We start from the raw sequence: 19,815 nt of genomic DNA on the forward strand, positions 1-19,815 counted from the left end.
TGTGATGGCACCCACAAGGAGGAGGCTGTGCAGGGGGCACAGCCCCCCCCCCCCCAGCCGTGACACGGCTGCACCCCACAACGATGGAGCCCCACCGGCAGCTCGGGACCGCAGGGATGCTCAGCCTTGGGTACCACAGCTCGGGACCACAGGGGATGCTCAGCCCTTGGGTACCGCAGCGGGGATGAGATGCTCAGCTCCCACCCAATTAACCTTAATTACCGAGCACTGAGGGTTGCCACCAGCTGCAGAAAACCAACCTCACCCCCCCCACGGGGGCAGCAGTTTTGCCTTCTGCCCCGCTGGGGCCCTGCCAAGGATAACAAAGCTCAGGGATGGCTGGGGAAGAAAATATTTTGTTGGAAAAGGGGGAATTTCAGGAGCGGTTTGTGCTGCCGGAGCTGGGGGTGCCCATCAGAGCGCGGGACGGAGGGACCCCGGGCAGCGGCGCCTGGACAAGCGGACGAAGGGAAGGACAGTCTGCAGCATTTATTACATTTACAAAGCTGTATAGTTATACAAATGTTTAACCGAGAACAATATATGAATATTGGGATATATTACAAGACATTAAAACGTCATACAGGATGCAAACATACAGAGCAATTTGGTTTGTACCATAGAGGGAAAAACAGAAAACAAAACGCCCCCCCCCAAGAGCCCCCCACAACCCCCAGACCGAGGCACTTCAGCTGCCTCCCTCAGTTAATTCTGGCCTATTTACAAGGAGAAAAGGGGGTGTCAAAGTCGAGACAAATGGAGCCCCCTGACATGCTCTGAGCCCCTCGTCCAGCCACAGCCCGGGGATGGGGAGCAAAGAAGAGGGGACCCCCCCGGACCCCATCGGCCAGGGCTGTGCTGTAGCAAAGGTGCCGCTGTCACATCCGTGATGGGGATGCAGTACTTCAAAACAAAGAATTAAAAGTTAAAAAAAAATTACAATAACAACATCCCACGTTTCCTGACCTTTGGAGTCGGGCTGGTCATACGATTCCTGTGCCACCTTCCTTTGGTTCGCCCCCGTGCCGTGCCGGGCGGGCCGTAGCCTGGCCGTGGGGTGCCGGCCAGGCGCTGCAGGCACTTGCTTTTTTTTTTGTCATTCATCCCCCTCCCCAGCAAGGGCAGGAGAGAAAACCCCTGGGTTCTGCGCTCCCTGGGGCTCATGTGCTTTTTTTTTTAATTTTTTTTTTTTTGACAGTGTAGAAAGTTGGTCCCTTTCCCCGGAGCAGGCGGTGATGCCGGTGTCGCTCTACTCCCACCCAGAACACGGCAGCACCTTCCCACACTCGCCCCCTCACCGAAGCCTCCTGGCTAAAGGCACTGTAGTCTTATTTTTTTTATTTTCTTTTTTTAAAAACCCAGTGTGGGGGCAGGAGGAGAGGATGGGAAGGACAGGGCGGAGAACAGAAAAAGAAACGCTCTGAAACGCAGTGTTGAAGCCGTGCGTTTGAGCGGGGAGCCAGTGATGGGGGGGGGGTGTCCCGTGCCCCCTGCCGGGGCATTTGAAGCCCCTGGGTCCCACATTGACTCACCCAGTGCAGCCCCCAATGGTTTAGATGCCCCCAGACAAAATTTCCCGGAGTTGGCACCCAGTGCTGCCCCGGGGAGGGGAGACACCAATATTCCGCGGGGCTTGTGCTCCTACCACTGCTCCGGCCAGCCCTTCGCCACCAAGTTGCAAGCATAATTTTTTTTTTTTTTAAGCTGGAAAAAATATTAAAAAAAAAAAAAAAAGGAACCTACTTACTGTGCATAAAGGGAAGCGTCTGTGTGAGGCTTTGCCTGTCCAGAGACCACTCAGGGATACAGAACCAGAAATGTGCACGGCAAAGCAAAACTGAGGGGGGTGGGTAACGCCAGCAAGCGATGCTCGATGCCAACAAATGGACCGGTGGTCCCAGCCAGCCACAGGGCACCATGTTATTTAGCCTGGTGGCCAAAAAAACTGAAATAAACGGAATAAAAAAAAAAATAATAATGCAGGGCACGGCGGGGCTGGGGAGGCGGGAGTTTTTGGCTTCTGTGCTTGGCCCTTACCTGTGCTTGGCCCTTACCTGTGCAGCCGGGAGTCCCCGCTCACCGCCCCGTCTCGCTCCCGGTGGGTGCGAGGGGAGAGGGATGGGGGAGGAGAGTGAAAAGCGTTAAAAGGGAAAATAAGCAAGGAAGGCAGCAGTGCCTGCGTGGCTCCCGGCTCCGGCATGCAGCTTACATAAGTTAAAATTTAAAAAAAAAAAAAAAAAAAAAAAAAGGAAAAAAAATCATTTAAAAATATTCAACCACATTTATGTGTCTTATTTGCATTTTTAAATTAATCTGGTCAATCAATAGAAAATAAGTATGTATAATTTTTTTTTCTCCCTATGTACACATATATATTTATATATGTATATATATAATATATATAGATATATAAAACCCAGCCAGGAGTCCCCTGTGTGGTCGGTGCTTAGGTCAAGGGCGGAGGCGGCGCTGCCGTTGACAGTCGTTTTGCGGGCACCGGCTGGCGGGGGGGCAGCGGGGGGCAGTTCGAGGTGCCGTTGAGTGCGGTGCCAGTGCCGGCAGTGCCGCTGCCACCGGTGGAGCTGGGCGAGCCGTGGGAGGGGGGTGCCAGGGGCTGGGCAGGGAGGACGAGGTGGCGGGCAGCGTGGCGGGGCTGTGGGCTTTGTCGCTGACCGACTCGCACTCGGATGCGCCGCTGGTGTTGGTGCCCTCGGAGGGGGCCGGCTGGGACAGCTTCAGCCGCTTGCAGGCGGGTTTGGACGCGGTATTTCAGCGGCAGGGGGCCCCGTTCTGCGAGCGGGAGAGGCAGCAGACCCATGGCACCAGCACCCCATGGCACCCCGTGCCACGACGGCACTGCAGCACCCAGTGCCGGCCACCAGCCCTCCCGCCTGCCCTGCAGAAAGGGGGGGGAAAAGCCCCCCACCTCCTAAAATCCCAGCTGGAGCAAACACCTCTGCATTGGAGGGGGCACCTGGGGTTTATTTGAGGTGCTCCCCTTTCTAAGGTCTCCCAGTTGTTAAGCTTTTCAATTAATATTTTCAAATCTTTAATTGTTCCATTTTTAAGTTTTTCAATTTTAAGTTTTGCCATTTCTGTTTTCCAATTTTTAAGTCTTTCCATTTTTAAGTTTTCCAATTTTTAAGTTTTTCCCCAATTTTTAAGTTTTTCCATTTTTAAGTTTTTCTCCCAATTTTTAAGTTTTTCCATTTTTAAGTTTTCCAATTATTAAGTTTTTCCATTTTTGTTTTCCAAATTTAAGTTCTTCCATTTTTAAGTTTTTCCATTTTTAAGTTTTCCAATTTTAAAGTTTTTCCATTTTTAAGTTTCCCAATTTTTGAGTTCTTCAGTTTTGAAGCTTTTCCATCTCTAACTTTTCCATTTTTAAGCTTTGCCGTTGTGAGGTTTCCAGTGCCTCTAACCTTTCCCCAAAGAACTGCTTTTCCAGGCTTTTCCCCCCGGCCAAGCCCCGGCACCGGTGCCGACGGGTCGGCAGCTGGGCTTACCCTCCTCCAGGGGTAGATGTAGGCGATGTCCATCAGGGTGTAATACTCCTTCAGGGGCTCGTCTTCGTAGAGGACCTCCACCTGGCGCAGGGGACAGCGTCAGCCCCCCAGCACAGGGGCAGAGGCACCGCCAGCCCCCCCGGAGTCGCTCCTGGGGCATTGAGGCTTTGCCATCCCCAAACTGGGGGTTGCCGGGGGTCCCGGGGGTCGCGGGGCTGCCCTTGCCAGAAGCTGGAGCAAATTCGGTTTTCCAGCAACAAGCCTTAAGGGCCGGATCCTGCCCCAGCACCCGCCCGCTGGGGATGCAAAGCCCAGGCTGCGCAGCAGAGCCGCGATATTCGGGAACAAGGGAACGCGGCGTGTTTGCAGCGGGGGATGGATGCAACACGGGATGGAGACATGGCATCGCCCCCCGCCCCCCCCCCGCCCCCCCCCAAGCCCAGCGGAGCGCAGGGAAAGCCCCGGGCACACGCTCACCTTGTACTTGCTGGGAACATCCATCTTGTTGCGGAGGAACTTGGCCAGGTGCATGACGGTCATCGCGGCGGGGCAGCGCAGGAACCGTACCCCCGTTCTTCTGGGGGGCGCAGCGGGAGGGGGCCGGGGGGGAGAGGCGTTGCTGAGAGTCCGCCGTGCAATTAATGGGCAGTTCCCAGGTGGTTTGGGGGTGCCCCCCCACACCCCCACCCCAAAAGCCGGGGAGGGCAGCTGGCCACGCAGCTCTCCGTGCCGCGGTCCCACCACACTCACCTTCTCCTTCTCCAGGTCCCCGTTCTCCACCGTCCCCTTTCTTCTCCTCTCTGTGGGGAGGAAAGCAAACACAGGACGAAGCTGACGGAGGAATCAAAAGGGCGGGAAGAGGAAAAAATCACTCACCAAGGGGGGGTATCCCGGGAGGGGCGACAAGGGGGGGAAACACCCAGCGACCCCCAGCCGAGCTCTGCTTTCGCCCCCCCCTGACCACACACGTGCCCAAATTCCCTGCGTTTCCAATCCAGCAGCACCTCGGAGGCACCGGGATGGGGCAGCCCTTGGGCTCTGCTGCGCGGGAAGGAGCTGCCCAGGGCAGCAGCGATGCCGGGGCATCGCGCCCTCAGAGGATGCAGGATGGGGGGACCGGGGGAGCTGAGCTTTGGGGGTGCTCCTCCATCCATCCAAGCATCCCTGGACACACCGATCCCTGAGCGGGGGGCCGTGCCAGGCGCCCCCAGCTCCATCTCCGGAGCGGGGAGAGAGGGTGGGGGGAGTTTATTGACAACCCCCAGAGGCAGGGGCTGTGGAGCAGCCAGAAAATTGTACCTCGACCCTTCATAAAACTCTATGGACAGGCTGACAATCTCATCGTCTGTCAGGTTTGCCCTTGTCCTGCTCGGACACTTCCCCGCGATCTTCGTTGGATCCGTTGGGAACTGCAGGAGCAGAAGGAGGGAAAGGCTGAGCCACCACGGGGAGGGGGCACAGCCAGAGGGAGGATGGGGTAGGCTGCGTAGAAATCACGCCGCCTCTTCATCTCATCTGCGGGAGGAGGGAGGTGAGGGGGGAGGAAAAACCGCACCAAGGGGGAGATGGGTGCGAGGAGGGGAGCCCCAGGAACCCCGGATCGCTGAGCACCGCTCACGGTGCGGACGGCCCCGGTGAGGGCAGTGGCTTTGGCAAGAGCAGCCCAGTCGTACCAGTAAAACCCTCGAAGCGGCTGCAAATCCGCTGCTGGGAGAACACCCTTACGGCGGCTCGACTGTCCTCGGGCTCGCCACACCTGCGGACCCCCACACTTTGCCCCCCACCAAGGAGGGGCAGGTGCTCGGAAAGCAAATCCGCGGCTCCTGGTCCCAGCTCTGCTTTTCGGGGTTCCCCCCAGCAGCACCCCCCGGGATGGGCGCTATCCGGATGGACCCATCCCCGTGTCCGTTGGGACCACACGTTCTCCTGCTGTCCCCGTGACACGGGCAGGGGTCTGCGTGGGCAGCGGGGAAGCTGGGGGACCAGTTTCACTGGGGGGGAGAGATACAGACACCCCCAAACCCACCCAGTTATCACCGCCCAGGGCTGTACCTTTGAAAAGCCCCGGGACCAGTTTGTACACTATGTCCTGTAGGGTTTTGTCCGACCTGGGGGAAAGAAAGAAATAGGAAAGAAGAGAGAAATCAGCTGGATTCGGGAGCAGCTTCCTCCCCTGGGCTGCTGAAAGCTGCCCTGCCCCCCGTGCCCCCCGCCAGCCCGCAGGCTGCTCCCCCCACCCCATCTCCCTCCCAGTAAGCTCCCAGTACAAAGCCCCGGCTCCCTGTCAGCTCCCGCGCTCACCGCAAAGGGTTAACTCTGGAAAAAACAAGAAAACCATTTAAAAAATCCTTGTAATTGCTAGGAATTACGACAGCAGGATTCTGGGGCCAGGATCCGTTTCAGTAGTCAAAACAATTACAAAAACTCATCAAGAATCTAAAAAAAAATTAAAATAAAATCTAAGATTGGCAAATGTTTCTGCAAGTTTTCATTTGCATCTGATTTTATTTTTGGACTCGGCTGCCGGTTCCCTCTGCTGTAAGGAGAGCAGGGAGCAGCCACTCTCGGGCTGTCCTACAGGAAAGCCAAGTGGATTCCCTAAAATGTGGGTATCTCCAGGTGGGATCTTCTAACGCACTGGAGGAACTGGGGGAAACTCGAATCCCATCCTCAGCACGGAGCGGGGAATGGGATTTTGCGGGAAGGCTTGGGCTCCAAACCCCGCCAATTTAAAAGCAGCAGCTCAAATGAATTAAAAAAATAATATCTCAAAAACAAAGCAAGAGCAGTGGGACTGGTGAAAAGTAAATTATATCTGCAATTATTTCCGTTTTAATAATAAGGCCTTTATTCTAAAGAAAAACAAATGACCGTACCCTATATTATTTTTAGCCCAGCTATGTCTTTTATCCCTAATTCCTCGGTGATGTCACTCCGGTTCACGGGGCCCCGCTGTGATTTTATTTATAATACATACCCGGCGAATTTACTTTATAATTTACAGCAAGCTAATGAAAAAACAACCTCAGCCGTTTGATTGACAGCTTAATTACCAGCCGGTCCCTGCTCTTGCATGAGTCAACCACCCCATTCAGCCCAGGACGGTGGTGCTGGGCGGGGGGCTGGGGGTCCACACATGGGCAGCACCCTCAGCACCATGCCCAGCGTGTGGGTGTTTTGGTGCTGCCACGGCACCACGGCACCGGTTTGGGAAGCCAAGGGGAAAGCCAGCCCCTCATCGGTGCAGTTTTCGATGGCACCCCATCTGGCTCAGGACCCCCCGCCACCCACCGCAGCACCGCTGCCCACGCACCCCACATTTCCCCCCACCGCGACCCGCCGGGATGCCAAAGCACCGGTGCCACCGTGGCAGCCACGCTCGGCGGCTGCGTATCCGTCTCGGCACACAGGCAGGGATGTTTCGGCGAGGGAGCTGTGGGAGCCAGAGTGTAAATATTTCATAGTGAACCAGAAAAAAAAAAAAAAAAAAAAAAAAAAAAAGGGGGCAGAAAAAGTGTTACTACAGAAACAGATTTACATGGAAGAGGCTAAAAAAAAAAAAGGATTTAAAAAAAAAAAAAAAGGCGAGTGATGTATCACAGCCTTTCATGGTTTCTATGCCAACCACCTGCAGAGCCAATTCCACAAGTGATGGGATGTGTCTGGCTTTCCCCAGCGAAGCCACCGGGCGCCCCTTCAGCGTCCCCCGAGGGACACGGCACCGTCCCCACGGGGACAGAGCAGGCAGCTGGAAAGCACAGGGGGTCCCAGGTTAATCTATGCACGGAGGGGCCGTGGGGATGGACGGAGGGGCCGTGGGGATGGACGGATCCCTGCGGTGCGGGATGCTGAGGGATGGGCACAGGGCAGCCCTTGCTCTGGCTGGCACCTGCCCCAGCCTGTCCCCAAGTCCGGTCCCTTCCATGGTGGCATCTCCCACCGTCCCCACTCCCATTCCACCCGGAGAGCATCCCAGTCCCCACTGCTGCGGGATGCAGGGTCAGGCGCAGAGGTTTCACGCTGCGAGAGATGCAGCTGGTCCCTGCAGGGCTGCACCCACACGGGCCGGGGCTCGGGGACGCGCTGGGGCCGGGGGCGCGTGGGGACCCCCCTCGGCTCACCTGATGCTGAGGAGGGGTCTGGTTTTGTGCACTTGGACATCACACATGGGGCAGTACTTGTTCGTCTCCAGGTAGCGGACGATGCAGGTTTTGCAGACTGCGGGGAGAGACGCGGCGTGAGCGGACGGACGGAGGGGGGGGGGGGGGCAGAGCCCCTCTGCCACCCAGCAAAGCGCCCCACACCCCTGCACCAGTTCGGGGCCAGGGCCCCATCCAGGACCCTGCGCTCCACGCGCCAGCCACACCTCAGGCAGGATGGGTTTGGGCACCGCAGGAGGGTCCTGGTGCAGCACGGGCACTCAGGGCACCCATGGGTGCAGCACGGCCACCCTTCCCATGGCATCGGGCACCCATGGGTGCAGCACGGCCACTCAGGGCACCCATAGGTACAGCATGACCACCCTTCCCATGGCATTGGGCACCCATGGGTGCAGCACGGCCACCCTTCCTGTGGCTCAGGGCACCCATGGGTGCAGCACGGCCACTCAGGGCACCCATAGGTACAGCACAACAACCCTTCCCATGGCATCAGGCACCCACGGGTGCAGCACGGCCACCCTTCGTGTGGCTCAGGGCACCCATGGGTGAAGCACGGCCACTCAGGGCACCCATGGGTACAGCACGGCCACCCTTCCCATGGCATGGGGCACCCATGGGTGCAGCACGGCCACTCAGGGCACCCATGGGTACAGCATGGCCACCCTTCCCATGGCATTGGGCACCCATGAGTGCAGCACGGCCACCCTTCCTGTGGCTCAGGGCACCCATGGGTGCAGCACGGCCACTCAGGGCACCCATAGGTACAGCACAACAACCCTTCCCATGGCATCAGGCACCCATGGGTGCAGCACGACCACCCTTCCCATGGCATCAGGCACCCATGGGTACAGCATGACCACCCTTCCCATGGCATCGGGCACCCATGGGTGCAGCACGGCCACTCAGGGCACCCATGGGTGCAGCATGGCCACCCTTCCTGTGGCTCAGGGCACCCATGGGTGAAGCACGGCCACTCAGGGCACCCATGGGTGCAGCACGACCACCCTTCCCATGGCTCAGGGCACCCATGGGTGCAGCATGGCCCCAGCCAGGGACCCAGAACACTCACAGGAGTGCAGACACTCCACGATGGTGGTGGCGTCTATGAAGTAGCCGCCGCACAAGGCGCACATCAGGTGGGGGTTGAGCTCGGTGATCTTTATCCTGGTGGTCCTGTGCATTTTGGAGCAGCGCCGCGGGGGATCCTCCCTGCAGGGAAACACCCAGGACCCCCTGAACGGCTGCTCCGTGCAAGGATGGGACCTGCGGGACCCACTTCACCCTTTAACAGACAAATCCAGGGCAGGGTGGGGGTGCCCGGTGCTCCCCCCGAGATGCCACACGTGGCTCTGGGAGCACTGGGACAGAGCCCCAGGGATGCACAAGCAGCACCCACCCCCCACCCCGGGCACCGCCAGCTCCTCCTGCCTCATGTCTACATCTTCCCGGGGGTCCCCACCACGCTGAGCAACATCTGAGCGGGGCACACAGCACCCCTGTCCCCCACAGCACCCCTGTCCCCCACCTCGCCTGCAGCTCCTGGGGGGGGGTGCCTGCGCACACACGTGCCCAAACGCACACACATGCCCAAACACACACACACACAAAGTGTATTTTTGTTTTGTTTGAGGGAAAAAGGCATTTTCAGCCACCGCCTGGCGGTTTCTATAGAAACTCCCGGGTCTGGTGTTGGCCACCCACCCGTGGGAGCATCCACAGCACCCACGCACGTGGGTGTGCACGGGGGGGGGGGCGGTGCACGGGGGGGCACGGCGGAATTGCTGCCTGCCCGCTCGGGCACTTGCACGTTTACAATGGGAAACGATTGGAGCCGGAGCCCGAAATCGCTGCAGTTTTATTGTTGCCATGGCAACCTCGATACTTGGAGAGGAGCCAGAATATTATTACAACCATCCGAGGCGAGGGGGAGATGAAACCCGGGGTTTGTATCAATGAGTGTGGGCACGGTGGCGGGGTGTGCCCCCAGCAACAACCGCACGCACACCCCTCCAGGGACACACACACGGGGGTACATGCTACACAGGCACGCGCTACACGCGTTCCCCACAGGCACACAGGAACACCCGTACAGCCGAGGTACAGGCGGTCACGGCGGTGTCACCACCAGGCCCTTGGTGGACACTCGACGGCCAACAGCCGGTCACCGAGACACCCAGCGAAGGCACCGCGGGCACCACGTGGGGTGAACCCCGCACCGGGGAGCAACCAGGGCACACGTCTGTGTGTGTGTGTGTGCGCGGGGGGGGGGTGGTGCGTGCGGGGGTGTCTGTACAACACCCAGCCCAGGCCAGGCACCTGCCCTGGGGAAGCTGCCCCACAAACCCACTCGATCCCTGCGGTGCTTCTCCTGGGATCCAGCCTGGGTCTCCCGGGTCATTTGGCCACCGTGGAGTCCCCAGAGGCAGGTGTGCAGAGATGGGGACACCACGGGGACCAGGATGGAGGTGTGCAGGGATGGGGACACCACGGGGACCGGGATGGAGGGGTGCAGAGATGGGGACACCACGGGGACCAGGATGGGGACACAACAGGGACCAGGATGGAGGTGTGCAGGGATGGGGACACCACGGGGACCGGGATGGCAGGGATGGGGACACCACGGGGACCAGGATGGGGACACAACAGGGACCGGGATGGAGGTGTGCAGGGATGGGGACACAACAGGGACCAGGATGGAGGTGTGCAGAGATGGGGACACCACGGTGACCAGGATGGGGACACCACGGGGACCGGGATGGAGGTGTGCAGAGATGGGGACACCACGGGGACCAGGATGGGGACACAACAGGGACCGGGATGGAGGTGTGCAGGGATGGGGACACCACGGGGACCGGGATGGCAGGGATGGGGACACCACGGGTACCAGGATGGGGACACAACAGGGACCGGGATGGAGGTGTGCAGGGATGGGGACACAACAGGGACCAGGATGGAGGTGTGCAGAGATGGGGACACCACGGGGACCGGGATGCAGATGCTGCAGGGATGGGGACACCATGGAGATGGGGACCTCGAGGATGGAGGCACAGGAGCCAAGGCGAGCCCCAGGGTCTCCTGGCAGAGGGGGCCAGGGGCACCAGGGTGTTCGGGAAGCCCCAGCCCCCCCGGCTGAACTCTCACCCCTGGGCATCCCCCAGCGGGGCACCCCAGCGCGCCTGCACCCCGCTGCCCCCGGGCAGGTGCCCCCACCCCTCTGCACCCCCCAGGTGATGGGGGGCCACTGCCAGGCTCCCCCCGGCCAGGAGAACACCAGGGAGGGGGGGTGAGGGGTGCAGCCCCCAGCCCCGGGCTCCCGCACCGATCCCCGCCAGGGGACCGGGCAGCTCCACCGGGCACCGGGCCGCCCACACCGGGGCCGCGTTTTGGGTGGATTTTGCTGCTTTTGGTGCTCGCCGCCGCCAATGGCGGCCCGGGTCTCCGCGGGAGGGGGGAGCCCGAGCCACCGGCGCAAACCGGTTCTAATAAACCGGGTGATAACAACCGCGATTTCCTGCCGTGGGGGCGAACAAAGCCCCGTCCCCCGCCCCGGGCACCGGAGCCGGCCGCAGCCCCAGCCCAGCCGCAGCCCCCGGGGCCGCCCCGTCCCACCAGCGATGCCCGGTACCCGGAGGGGTCCCGCCGCCGGGCTCCCCGCGCCCCCGGCCCCGGCTTTCGGGGTCTTTTGTCTCCCTGGGCGGTGGCCCGGCATGGTGTGCCCCCCCCCCCCCCCCCATCCCCAAAATCCCCCCCGGACCACGCACGGGCGGGGAAGGACGTTTCAAAGTCACCGGTAACTTAGACCCAACCGGCCGCCCCCTCCCCGTAGGAGCCCCCGGCGGCGGCGAGCCCGGGAACCGGGAACTAAACCGGGACGTCTCCCCCCCGCCAACCGGCACTCGACCGCACGGCGGCCACGGTCCCCCACGCCCCGGCAACACGACAAAAAGGCACCGGAGCGTGAACCCGCCGCCCCCCGACAGCGCCCGCCGCCCCGACGGGACCCGGGCACCGGCCGCCGCCGAGGAGCCGAACGGTGGCGGGGAATGGGGTGGGGGTGGGGGGGGCAGCACCACGGGGAGGGCACGGACACGCGTGTCCGCACACCCGTGTACGCACAAGGGCACGCGCACACACACTCACACTCACACTCACACCCCCGCCCCGTCCCGGCGGTGCGACGTGTCCGTGCGTGACACCCGCCTGGCACCGGCGTGCGGGCACGGACACGCGTGACCCCGCGCTGTGCCCGGGGGGGCCCAGCTGCAGCCCCCCCCCCCCCTTTTTTTTTTTTTTGGGGGGGGGTACACGCGGGGTTTGGGGCCGGGGGTGGGGCAGCCCCGCAGCCCTTTGTACCCGGGGCCGCCTGACAGCCCGGCCCCCCGCCCGCCTCGGGGGGGCTCCCGCCGCGCCCCCCCCCCCCCCCCCCCGCACTACCCCGCTCCACGCCACGCCGGGTCCGCGCGGGGGGGGGCGGCGGGGCTGTCAGGGCTCCGTAGCCCCACACCGGGGGGGTGTCACGGCCCCGGGCACAAAGCGGGGGGAGGCGGCGGCCATCGGCCATCTTGAACGCGGGGAGAAAAGGGCGCGGGGGGGCCGGCGGCGGGGCCCGGCGGGGGGGGGGGGCCCGGGACCGCGTCCCTACCTGGTGGCGGCGGCGGCGGCGGCGGCGCGGCCGCCCCCCCGCTCCCGCCGGTGGGCACGGCTCGGCTCGGCGCGGCGCGGCGGCGGGCGCTGCGGCCGGGGCCTTTTTTTTTTTCTCTCGCTCGAGTTGTTTTTTTTTTTTTTTTCTTTCCCTCTTTTTTTTTTTTCCCCTCCTTCCTCCTCCTTTTTTTTTTTTTTAATTTTTTTTTCCTCCTTTTTATTTTATTTTTTTCCCTCCTCCAGCCGCCGCCAGGCCCCGCCCCGCCTCACGTGACCTCATTCCTTTGGGGTGTTGCGGAGGAGGGGAGTGAGGGGCCGAGATTGGGGCTCCCCCCCCCCCCCCCCCCCCCCAACTCCCCGCCGCCCCGCCCCGCCGGGACACAGCCCCCCCCCCGGGGGGGACATCACTGCGGCGGTGCCCCGGTGCTTGCGGAGAGCCCCGCTGCTGCCGCCCCCCCCTCACCGCGACCCCCTCGTTATGCTCGGGGTGGGGGGGAGGGGAAGCGCCCTAAAATCCCCTGGAATGAGCCCAAAATCCCAGCCCGGTGCCAGCCCCGCTCCGCTCCCCTCTACCGCGTCCCCATCACCGCGGCACTGCTCGGGGGGTGCCCCGGGACCCCCCCCCCCTACCAGCCTTGGGGCAATTTTTGGCTCCAAATGGGGGAAATTCCCACCCTGGAGGCGATGCGGGGCATCCTGGGCCCCGCGGGACCTTCCCCGGGACCTGCCGGTGGAAAAGGAAGCAAAGGGAAGGGGAAAAAAAAGGAAAGGAAAAAAAATATAAGAGGGGGACTTAGAGAAAGAAAGGGGGAAATGGAAAAGGAGGGAAGAAAAGGAAAAAAAGGAATAGGAGGGAAGGAAGGAAAAAAAATAAGAGGGGGACTTAAAGGGGGAAATGGAAAAGGAGGGAAGAAAAGGGAAAAAAAGGAATAGGAGGGAAGGAAAGGAAAAGAATGAATAGGATGAAAGAAAAGAAAAAAAAGATGTAAGAAAATGGAAAAAAAAATAGGAATAGGAGGAAAGAAAAGGAAAAAAGGAATAGGAGAGAAGGAAAGAATAAGAATATAACAGGAGGGAAGGAAATTAAAAAGGAAGGGAAGAAAAAAGGAAAGTAGGGAGGGAAAAAAGACTGGGAAAAGGGAAGAGAAGGAAAAAAAAGGAAAAAGCGGGAAAGCAATAAAAGTGGGGGGAAAGCGGAAGGGAAGGGAACGGAGCGGGCGGGCTCACGGCGCCGCTGTCCCCCGCGGGGGATCCGTCCCGGGGGGAGGGGGCACCTTGCGGGAGCTCAGGGGGCAGCCGGGACCCCCACGCGAGTCGGTGGCCGCTCACTCCCAACGCCCCGTGTCATTAATTCCCTGCCCGGTGTCCTGGTGTCCCTGTAGCCCGGTGCCCGGCGTCCCGGGGTGCCCGATGGGCGCAGCCCCGCGGGGCTCCCGGGGATGTTCCGGCTGAGTGCGGCGGCCGGGGCAGGGTTTTCTAGAGCGGTCTCTGTGGCGCAATCGGTTAGCGCGTTCGGCTGTTAACCGAAAGGTTGGTGGTTCGAGCCCACCCAGGGACGGTGCAATCTTTATCTGTTTCCCTCCTTTTTTTTTTTTTTTTTCTTCCCCCCCTTTCCCAGGGCAGAGTCCGTGGCATCGGCCGAGGATGGACACGACGAACGGGCGACAGGCGGAGATGACCGGTCCCCGACGCCGTGGGGTGGGATTTCACTGTGGAAAGAGCTGCTCAGGACCTTGGTGGGGCTTTCCCTGCTCCCTTGGGGTGGTCCTTGCCCTCAGGACTAGGCAGAGTTGGACAGGGAGAAGGTGCGAACGGGCAGGATGTGGCCCCTGTGAGTTCACAGCTTTCTCCAAGGTGCTGGGTGAGGGGGAAACCAGCCCCTGGTGTGAACAAACCCGCTTCTGCTCAGCCTGTGGCCCCCTCTGCTCCACAGTTTCTCCCAGAAGCGACACGATGTGTTGGGACATTATAAGCGGAGCACGGGTGTGACAGCCTGTTTCCATCTAGAGTCCGTATTTTGCGTTAAAAATAAGCTGCAGGGGGTCCAAAATCTGCATTGCCGAAGTTCCCCTCTCTTACAAAGTCTTGTAAAATCTATTTCTGTTCCCCGCTTGCCCTGATGTTATTTTCATACCAGCAATAACAAAGTTACTGGTTTAACGCAGGGCGTAAAGCCGTGCCAGGAGGATCCCCGTTGTTTCAAAAGCCCAGAGCCACAAAATGCTCCAGCAGCTGAGCCCGGTGGCGCTGGGGCTGGGGAATGTCGGGGCTCTCCAGGCCAGGGAGTGGGATTGCTGGGATCAAGCGCAAAGAGCCATGGTGCCCAGCGGGAACGTGCCTCTCCTTCCCCACTGCCACCCAAGACGGCCAGGACTGCGGGGCATCCAGGCGCTGCCAAAAAATGCCTGTGGAGATATTCCTGGCGGGCTCTGCTGCTCCTTCTCTCCCGGCATGGGGTGCTCCCACCAGGCAGAATGTGGCCCCTGCCTCAATCCTGATGGAAAACACTCCAAGACGATGGTGGCCACAGGAGAGGCTCGGTCCTGGGGAGATCAACAGCCCCCGCGTGAGCCAGGGGTTTTCATTGAAACCAGGCGGCTGATCCGTTCTGCGTTTGAGAGCGTTTCCAAACACATGGATCTCTTTCCCTTTGGCACAACATCACTCCCCCGAACGAAACGTTTAATCCCGTCTCCTCCAGGCCAGGGGAGAGCTGGCAAGAGAGGGGCTGGGGAAGGAAATCCAATACTCCACAGAGCACAAATCCCTTTTTGTGCCCAGCTAGAAGGACATGCAGGCTATGGCACAGCTGGATGTGCCCATGGGACGTGGCACAGCTGGAAGGACAGGTAGATTATTGCACAGCTGGATGTACCCGTGGGGACATGGCACAGCTGTAGGGACACGCAGAGGTGGCAGGCAGGCACGGCCAACCCATCACTCAGTGGCACTGGGGGGTCCCTGAGCCTGTGGCACCCACATATCCCCACATGCCTGTTTCCGCATGCCCGTGGCACAGCTGGGATCACCACAGGCTGGCCGGGCTGGGACCTGCCTGACGGTATCTCCCACCAGCTCAGTGCTCCACAGCCCTGGCACCTTCTGTTGGGCCCTGGGAAAAGTTGACCAAATCTGGCTGAATTTAACTAGAAACCCCAGGAAACCCATCGCACACCACGCTGTGGTGCAGAGCCTGGGTGGGTGTTGGGGTCTTGCCCACCCACTGCCCACCGTCACACCTCTGGGACCCAGGGCAGGGACTTGTGGGGCCAGGGGCAGCAGGTCACCCCAGAGGGGAAAAAAAAATCTCTTTGGGAAGTGCTGGCACGATAAAGCCACGAGTCGTGGCACATCCTGCAGAGGGGCAGGGACCTGGCAAGTGCCTGTGAGGGTATTTTTTATCTAGCGAGCGATTTGGTGCCACTGGTACCATAGCCTGTGTGTCCCTCCAGCTGTGCTATGTCCCCCACAGGCACATCCAGCTGTGCCACCGCCTGCGTGTCCCTACAGCTGTGCCACGTCCCCAGGGTACATCCAGCTGTGTAATAATCTGCGTGTCCCTCCAGCTGTGCCACATCCCATGGGCACATCCAGCTGTGTAATAATCTGCGTCTCCCTCCAGCTGTGCCACATCCCATGGGCACATCCAGCTGTGCAATAATCTGCGTGTCCCTCCAGCTGTGCCACATCGCATGGGCACATCCAGCTGTGCAATAATCTGCATGTCCCTCCAGCTGTGCCACGTCCCATGGGCACATCCAGCTGTGCCATAGCCTGTGTGTCCCTCCAGCGGTGCCACGTCCCCACGGGCACATCCAGCTGTGCAATAATCTGTGTGTCCCTCCAGCTGTGCCACGTCCCATGGGCACATCCAGCTGTGCAATAATCCCTCCAGCTGTGCCACATCCCACGGGCACATCCAGCTGTGCCACAGCCTGTGTGTCCCTCCAGCGGTGCCACGTCCCCACGGGCACATCCAGTTGTGCAATAATCTGCGTGTCCCTCCAGCTGTGCCACGTCCCATGGGCACATCCAGCTGTGCCATAATCTTACCTGTCCCTCCAGCTGTGCCACATCCCATGGGCACATCCAGCTGTGCAATAATCTGTGTGTCCCTCCAGCTGTGCCACATCCCACGGGCACACCCAGCTGTGCAATAATCTACCTGTCCCTCCAGCTGTGCCACGTCCCATGGGCACATCCCGCTGTGCAATAATCCCTCCAGCTGTGCCACGTCCCACGGGCACATCCAGCTGTGCCATCGCCTGTGTGTCCCTCCAGCTGCGCCATGACCCTCGCGCGCACATCCAGCTGCGCACCCCAGTGACTCCAGCTCCTCCAGCCCCCCCCCCCCCTCCAGCTGCGCAGCCGCCCCGCGCCCCGCCCGCGCGGCCCGCCGCCGTCCCGGCATGCCCCGCTCACTATGACTCTTCATTTTTCTCCCCCTCCTTCCCCGCCGCCGCAGCAGCCAACCAGCTCCGCCCAGCGACGGGACCAGCCACCAATAGCGAGCGGCGGTTGGCCGGGAGGCCGGGGCGGCAGCCAATGGGAAGCGGCGGGAGGCGGGAGCGGCGGCGGTGCGGCGCGGTGCGGTCGGAGCAGCGGAGCGGGGCCTGGCGGGGTCTGTGCAGCCGGCGCCATGGTGAGCGCCGGGCCGGGGCCGGGGGCGGCGGAGCTGGGCCCGGCAGGATGAGGCCCGTGGGTGCTGGGGCCGTGCGGGGGAGGCGGGTGGGCTGGAGGCCTTTCCCGCGGTGCTGCAGCCCCGTGGGCCTTCCCTCAGGCCGGGAAGCGGCGGCCCCCAGCAGCCCGCTGTGTTTGTGTGTGGGGGTGTAGGGGTCCCCCCAGGAACAGAAACAATTAAAGTCAAAACCATGAGGGAGAGCGGTGATGGCTCCCCCCGCCGCCCCCGGGGTGGGGGCGCAGGGCCAGGCCAGGTGGAGAGGGGGTCCCCCGGGGGCAGCTCCCCCCCCAGCCCGCGGCCCGGCCGTACCTGCTGCCCTTCTCTGTTCCAGTCTATTATGTCCTATAACGGCGGGGCCGTCATGGCCATGAAGGGGAAGAACTGCGTGGCCATCGCTGCGGACCGGCGGTTTGGCATCCAAGCGCAGATGGTGACCACAGACTTCCAGAAGATTTTCCCTATGGGAGAAAGGTTGTATATTGGACTGGCGGGACTGGCCACGGATGTGCAGACGGTGTAAGTGAGACCCCCTCCTGGCCTGCGTGCCTGTACCGAACCTGTTCCAGGCATATTTACAATAAAGATTTAAGTGGCAGCTTATACTGAGCATAAATGTTTCTATTTGTAGGGGGGGTATAATAGCTGAGTGCCAGCACTCCTTTTCTTGGTCTCCCTTCAGTGGGGATTTTTTAAAAAATAAAACTGCATGTGATTTAAGATCACATCGCCTCTAAGACTTTAGGTATAAAAGGAGTCTGGATATAAAAGTATATCTGGAATACCTACCTGCCTCAGGTGTGGGTCAGGAGCTGGTCAGCGTGCAGTAGAACACACTGGGTGAAGGAAAAGGAACCTGCTTCTGCTTTAACACTGACTCTCATCTCTCGCAGTGCCCAGAGACTGAAGTTCAGGCTGAATCTCTACGAGCTGAAGGAAGGCAGGCAGATCAAACCTCAGACTTTTATGAGCATGGTTTCCAATCTGCTCTATGAGAGACGGTAACTGTCAAACAACGGAGTCGCGGTTTACGTGTCGGTGAAGGCTGCGGTTGTTGGAGCTGATCTGATTCTAGAGAGGTGGGAGGCTGAGGAGGGCTCCTGTAACGACTGCTTGTGGCGTGGCAAAAGGGGACTTTAACCTAGCAACAATGTTACCTTCAACTTCCTTGCAAAAGAATGCTGAGTCTTGTTAAAATAACCCCGTAGCAATACAAGTTTGTTCAGTTTGCCATGCTAAACCCATTGCAGGGTGCTTTTAGGTCGGCCTGAAAGGTCCCCCCACCAGAAGCATCTGTGGGATGTTTCCCTGGCATGGATGTTTAGATGGGATGTGGAACTGCAGCGAGGTGGGGCTGGGCTGCTCTATACCGTGTTGTTCTTCACAGGTTTGGACCTTACTACACAGAGCCAGTCATTGCCGGGCTGGACCCCGTAACACACGAACCTTTCATCTGCTCCCTAGACCTGATCGGTTGCCCCATGATAACCGATGACTTTGTGGTCAGCGGCACCTGCTCCGAGCAGATGTACGGCATGTGCGAGTCCCTCTGGGAGCCCGACATGGTGAGTGGGGTGGCCAGGCTGAGTCTTGGATCCAGCCTCCTGCTGTGAACCGCGGGACCTGAGAGACGCGGGTTGGATGAAAAGCTCTTGTCCTCTGGTACTTCCCAAAGGACCTCAGGAGAACAAAGAGGCTGTAGCTTGTAACTTGCAGCGTTTTGGATGATACTTTGGGGTTTGAATGACATCCGATGACTCAAGATTCAGTTTTTACACCAACTAAAATGGCTTCTGTTCCTCAGGAACCCGATCATCTCTTCGAAACGATCTCGCAGGCCATGCTGAATGCAGTGGACAGAGATGCCATCTCTGGAATGGGCGTGGTAGTACACATAATGTAAGTGCTGCTCTCTTCTCCTGCAGAACAGAGGTAGAATTTAACAAGCTGCGCGTTAAGTCAGTTAAGGGATTGGTTTCCAGGCTATCCCTAATCCTGCTCCCCTCCAGCAGTATCTTTAGCAATGTTTTGTCCATTCTCAGCGTGTTATTTCTCCTGGCTGCTCTGCGTTGCAGTTTGTGGCTGTTGCTAGAACTGCAGGAGCCATGGGAAATGAATCCTTGAGTTAGACTCTTGCTGCACAGGGATTCCCTGGCTGCATTCCCATCTATTCAGGAGCGTGACTCCTCACACACGGGTAGCGCTGGCCGAGAGGATGCTCTTTGCCGCAGCTGGATGCAACATTAACATCCTGACTCTGCAATCCGACCCGGTTTGGAAGCAGCTTATTTTCCTCATGGTGCCGTTTCCCTACAGCGTCCCAGGCACTGCTGCTTACTGGACCTGCTGGGGCTCCCCGGGGGCAAAGCGGCAGGAGGGTGGGATTTATTCTGTTGGCACGGCTGCCTTCAAGTTCAAACTATCCTGCCTGCACTAGCAAACCACCTAATTAGCACCTTCCTAATGAAGGGACAATCTCTATAGAGGTATTAAATGCGGCTTTACTAACAGTCTTCTCTCTTTCCCCCCTCTAGTGAGAAAGACAAGATCACCACCAGGACCCTGAAAGCTCGCATGGACTAGCCCAGCACATCTCCCCGTGTCTTTCACATCCCAGTCTGCTTGGAACTTTTTTAAATAAAACTCACCATTGTAGTGAACTTTCCTTTTCTTGGCGTCTGAACGCGAGGATTAAGTTCTCATCTCTAAAGCTGTCAGGAGCTTGGATTTTACAGGGGTTTACCCGGTAGCAGGGCTTACCTTTCTCTCTGAGCCACCTACACTAATCTCCCTCAGTACACGTGTACGTGTGACCGAGCTTCAGCTGCGC

General features: G+C 59.8%; 2 protein-coding genes and 1 non-coding gene across 3 annotated transcripts; 2 read left to right on the forward strand and 1 right to left on the reverse strand.

Moving 5' to 3' along the window:
- Nucleotides 1-474: 474 nt before the first annotated feature.
- Nucleotides 475-12,467, reverse strand: PCGF2 (polycomb group ring finger 2). Its single transcript, XM_055789773.1, is given in 14 exon segments — nucleotides 475-2,608; nucleotides 2,611-2,754; nucleotides 2,756-2,790; nucleotides 3,503-3,587; nucleotides 3,984-4,083; nucleotides 4,253-4,306; nucleotides 4,681-4,686; nucleotides 4,806-4,858; nucleotides 4,860-4,915; nucleotides 4,950-5,021; nucleotides 5,559-5,614; nucleotides 7,628-7,724; nucleotides 8,736-8,875; nucleotides 12,309-12,467. Coding segments are annotated over 13 exon segments (1,032 nt in total). The 5' UTR covers nucleotides 8,848-8,875; nucleotides 12,309-12,467; the 3' UTR covers nucleotides 475-2,446.
- Nucleotides 12,468-13,791: 1,324 nt separating this feature from the next.
- On the forward strand, nucleotides 13,792-13,865 carry TRNAN-GUU (transfer RNA asparagine (anticodon GUU)). Its single transcript has one exon. It is a non-coding gene; the product is annotated as a tRNA-Asn (tRNA).
- A 2,872-nt stretch (nucleotides 13,866-16,737) lies between these two features.
- On the forward strand, nucleotides 16,738-19,645 carry PSMB3 (proteasome 20S subunit beta 3). Its single transcript, XM_055789768.1, has 6 exons — nucleotides 16,738-16,949; nucleotides 17,320-17,504; nucleotides 17,879-17,986; nucleotides 18,373-18,550; nucleotides 18,790-18,884; nucleotides 19,520-19,645. The coding sequence occupies exons 1-6, from the start codon at nucleotides 16,947-16,949 to the stop codon at nucleotides 19,566-19,568; spliced, it is 618 nt and encodes a 205-aa protein (XP_055645743.1). The 5' UTR covers nucleotides 16,738-16,946; the 3' UTR covers nucleotides 19,569-19,645.
- The last annotated feature ends 170 nt before the right edge of the window (nucleotides 19,646-19,815 follow it).

Source organism: Falco peregrinus, chromosome 18 (assembly GCF_023634155.1).
Source record: "Falco peregrinus isolate bFalPer1 chromosome 18, bFalPer1.pri, whole genome shotgun sequence".
Taxonomy (NCBI): domain Eukaryota; kingdom Metazoa; phylum Chordata; class Aves; order Falconiformes; family Falconidae; genus Falco; species Falco peregrinus.

Excerpts from the sequence above, each read along its gene's own strand:
- PSMB3 (XM_055789768.1), top strand. Across the intron at positions 17,505-17,878 it reads GCCACGGATGTGCAGACGGT|TGCCCAGAGACTGAAGTTCA; the intron begins GTAAGTGAGACC and ends CATCTCTCGCAG. Across the intron at positions 17,987-18,372 it reads AATCTGCTCTATGAGAGACG|GTTTGGACCTTACTACACAG; the intron begins GTAACTGTCAAA and ends TGTTCTTCACAG.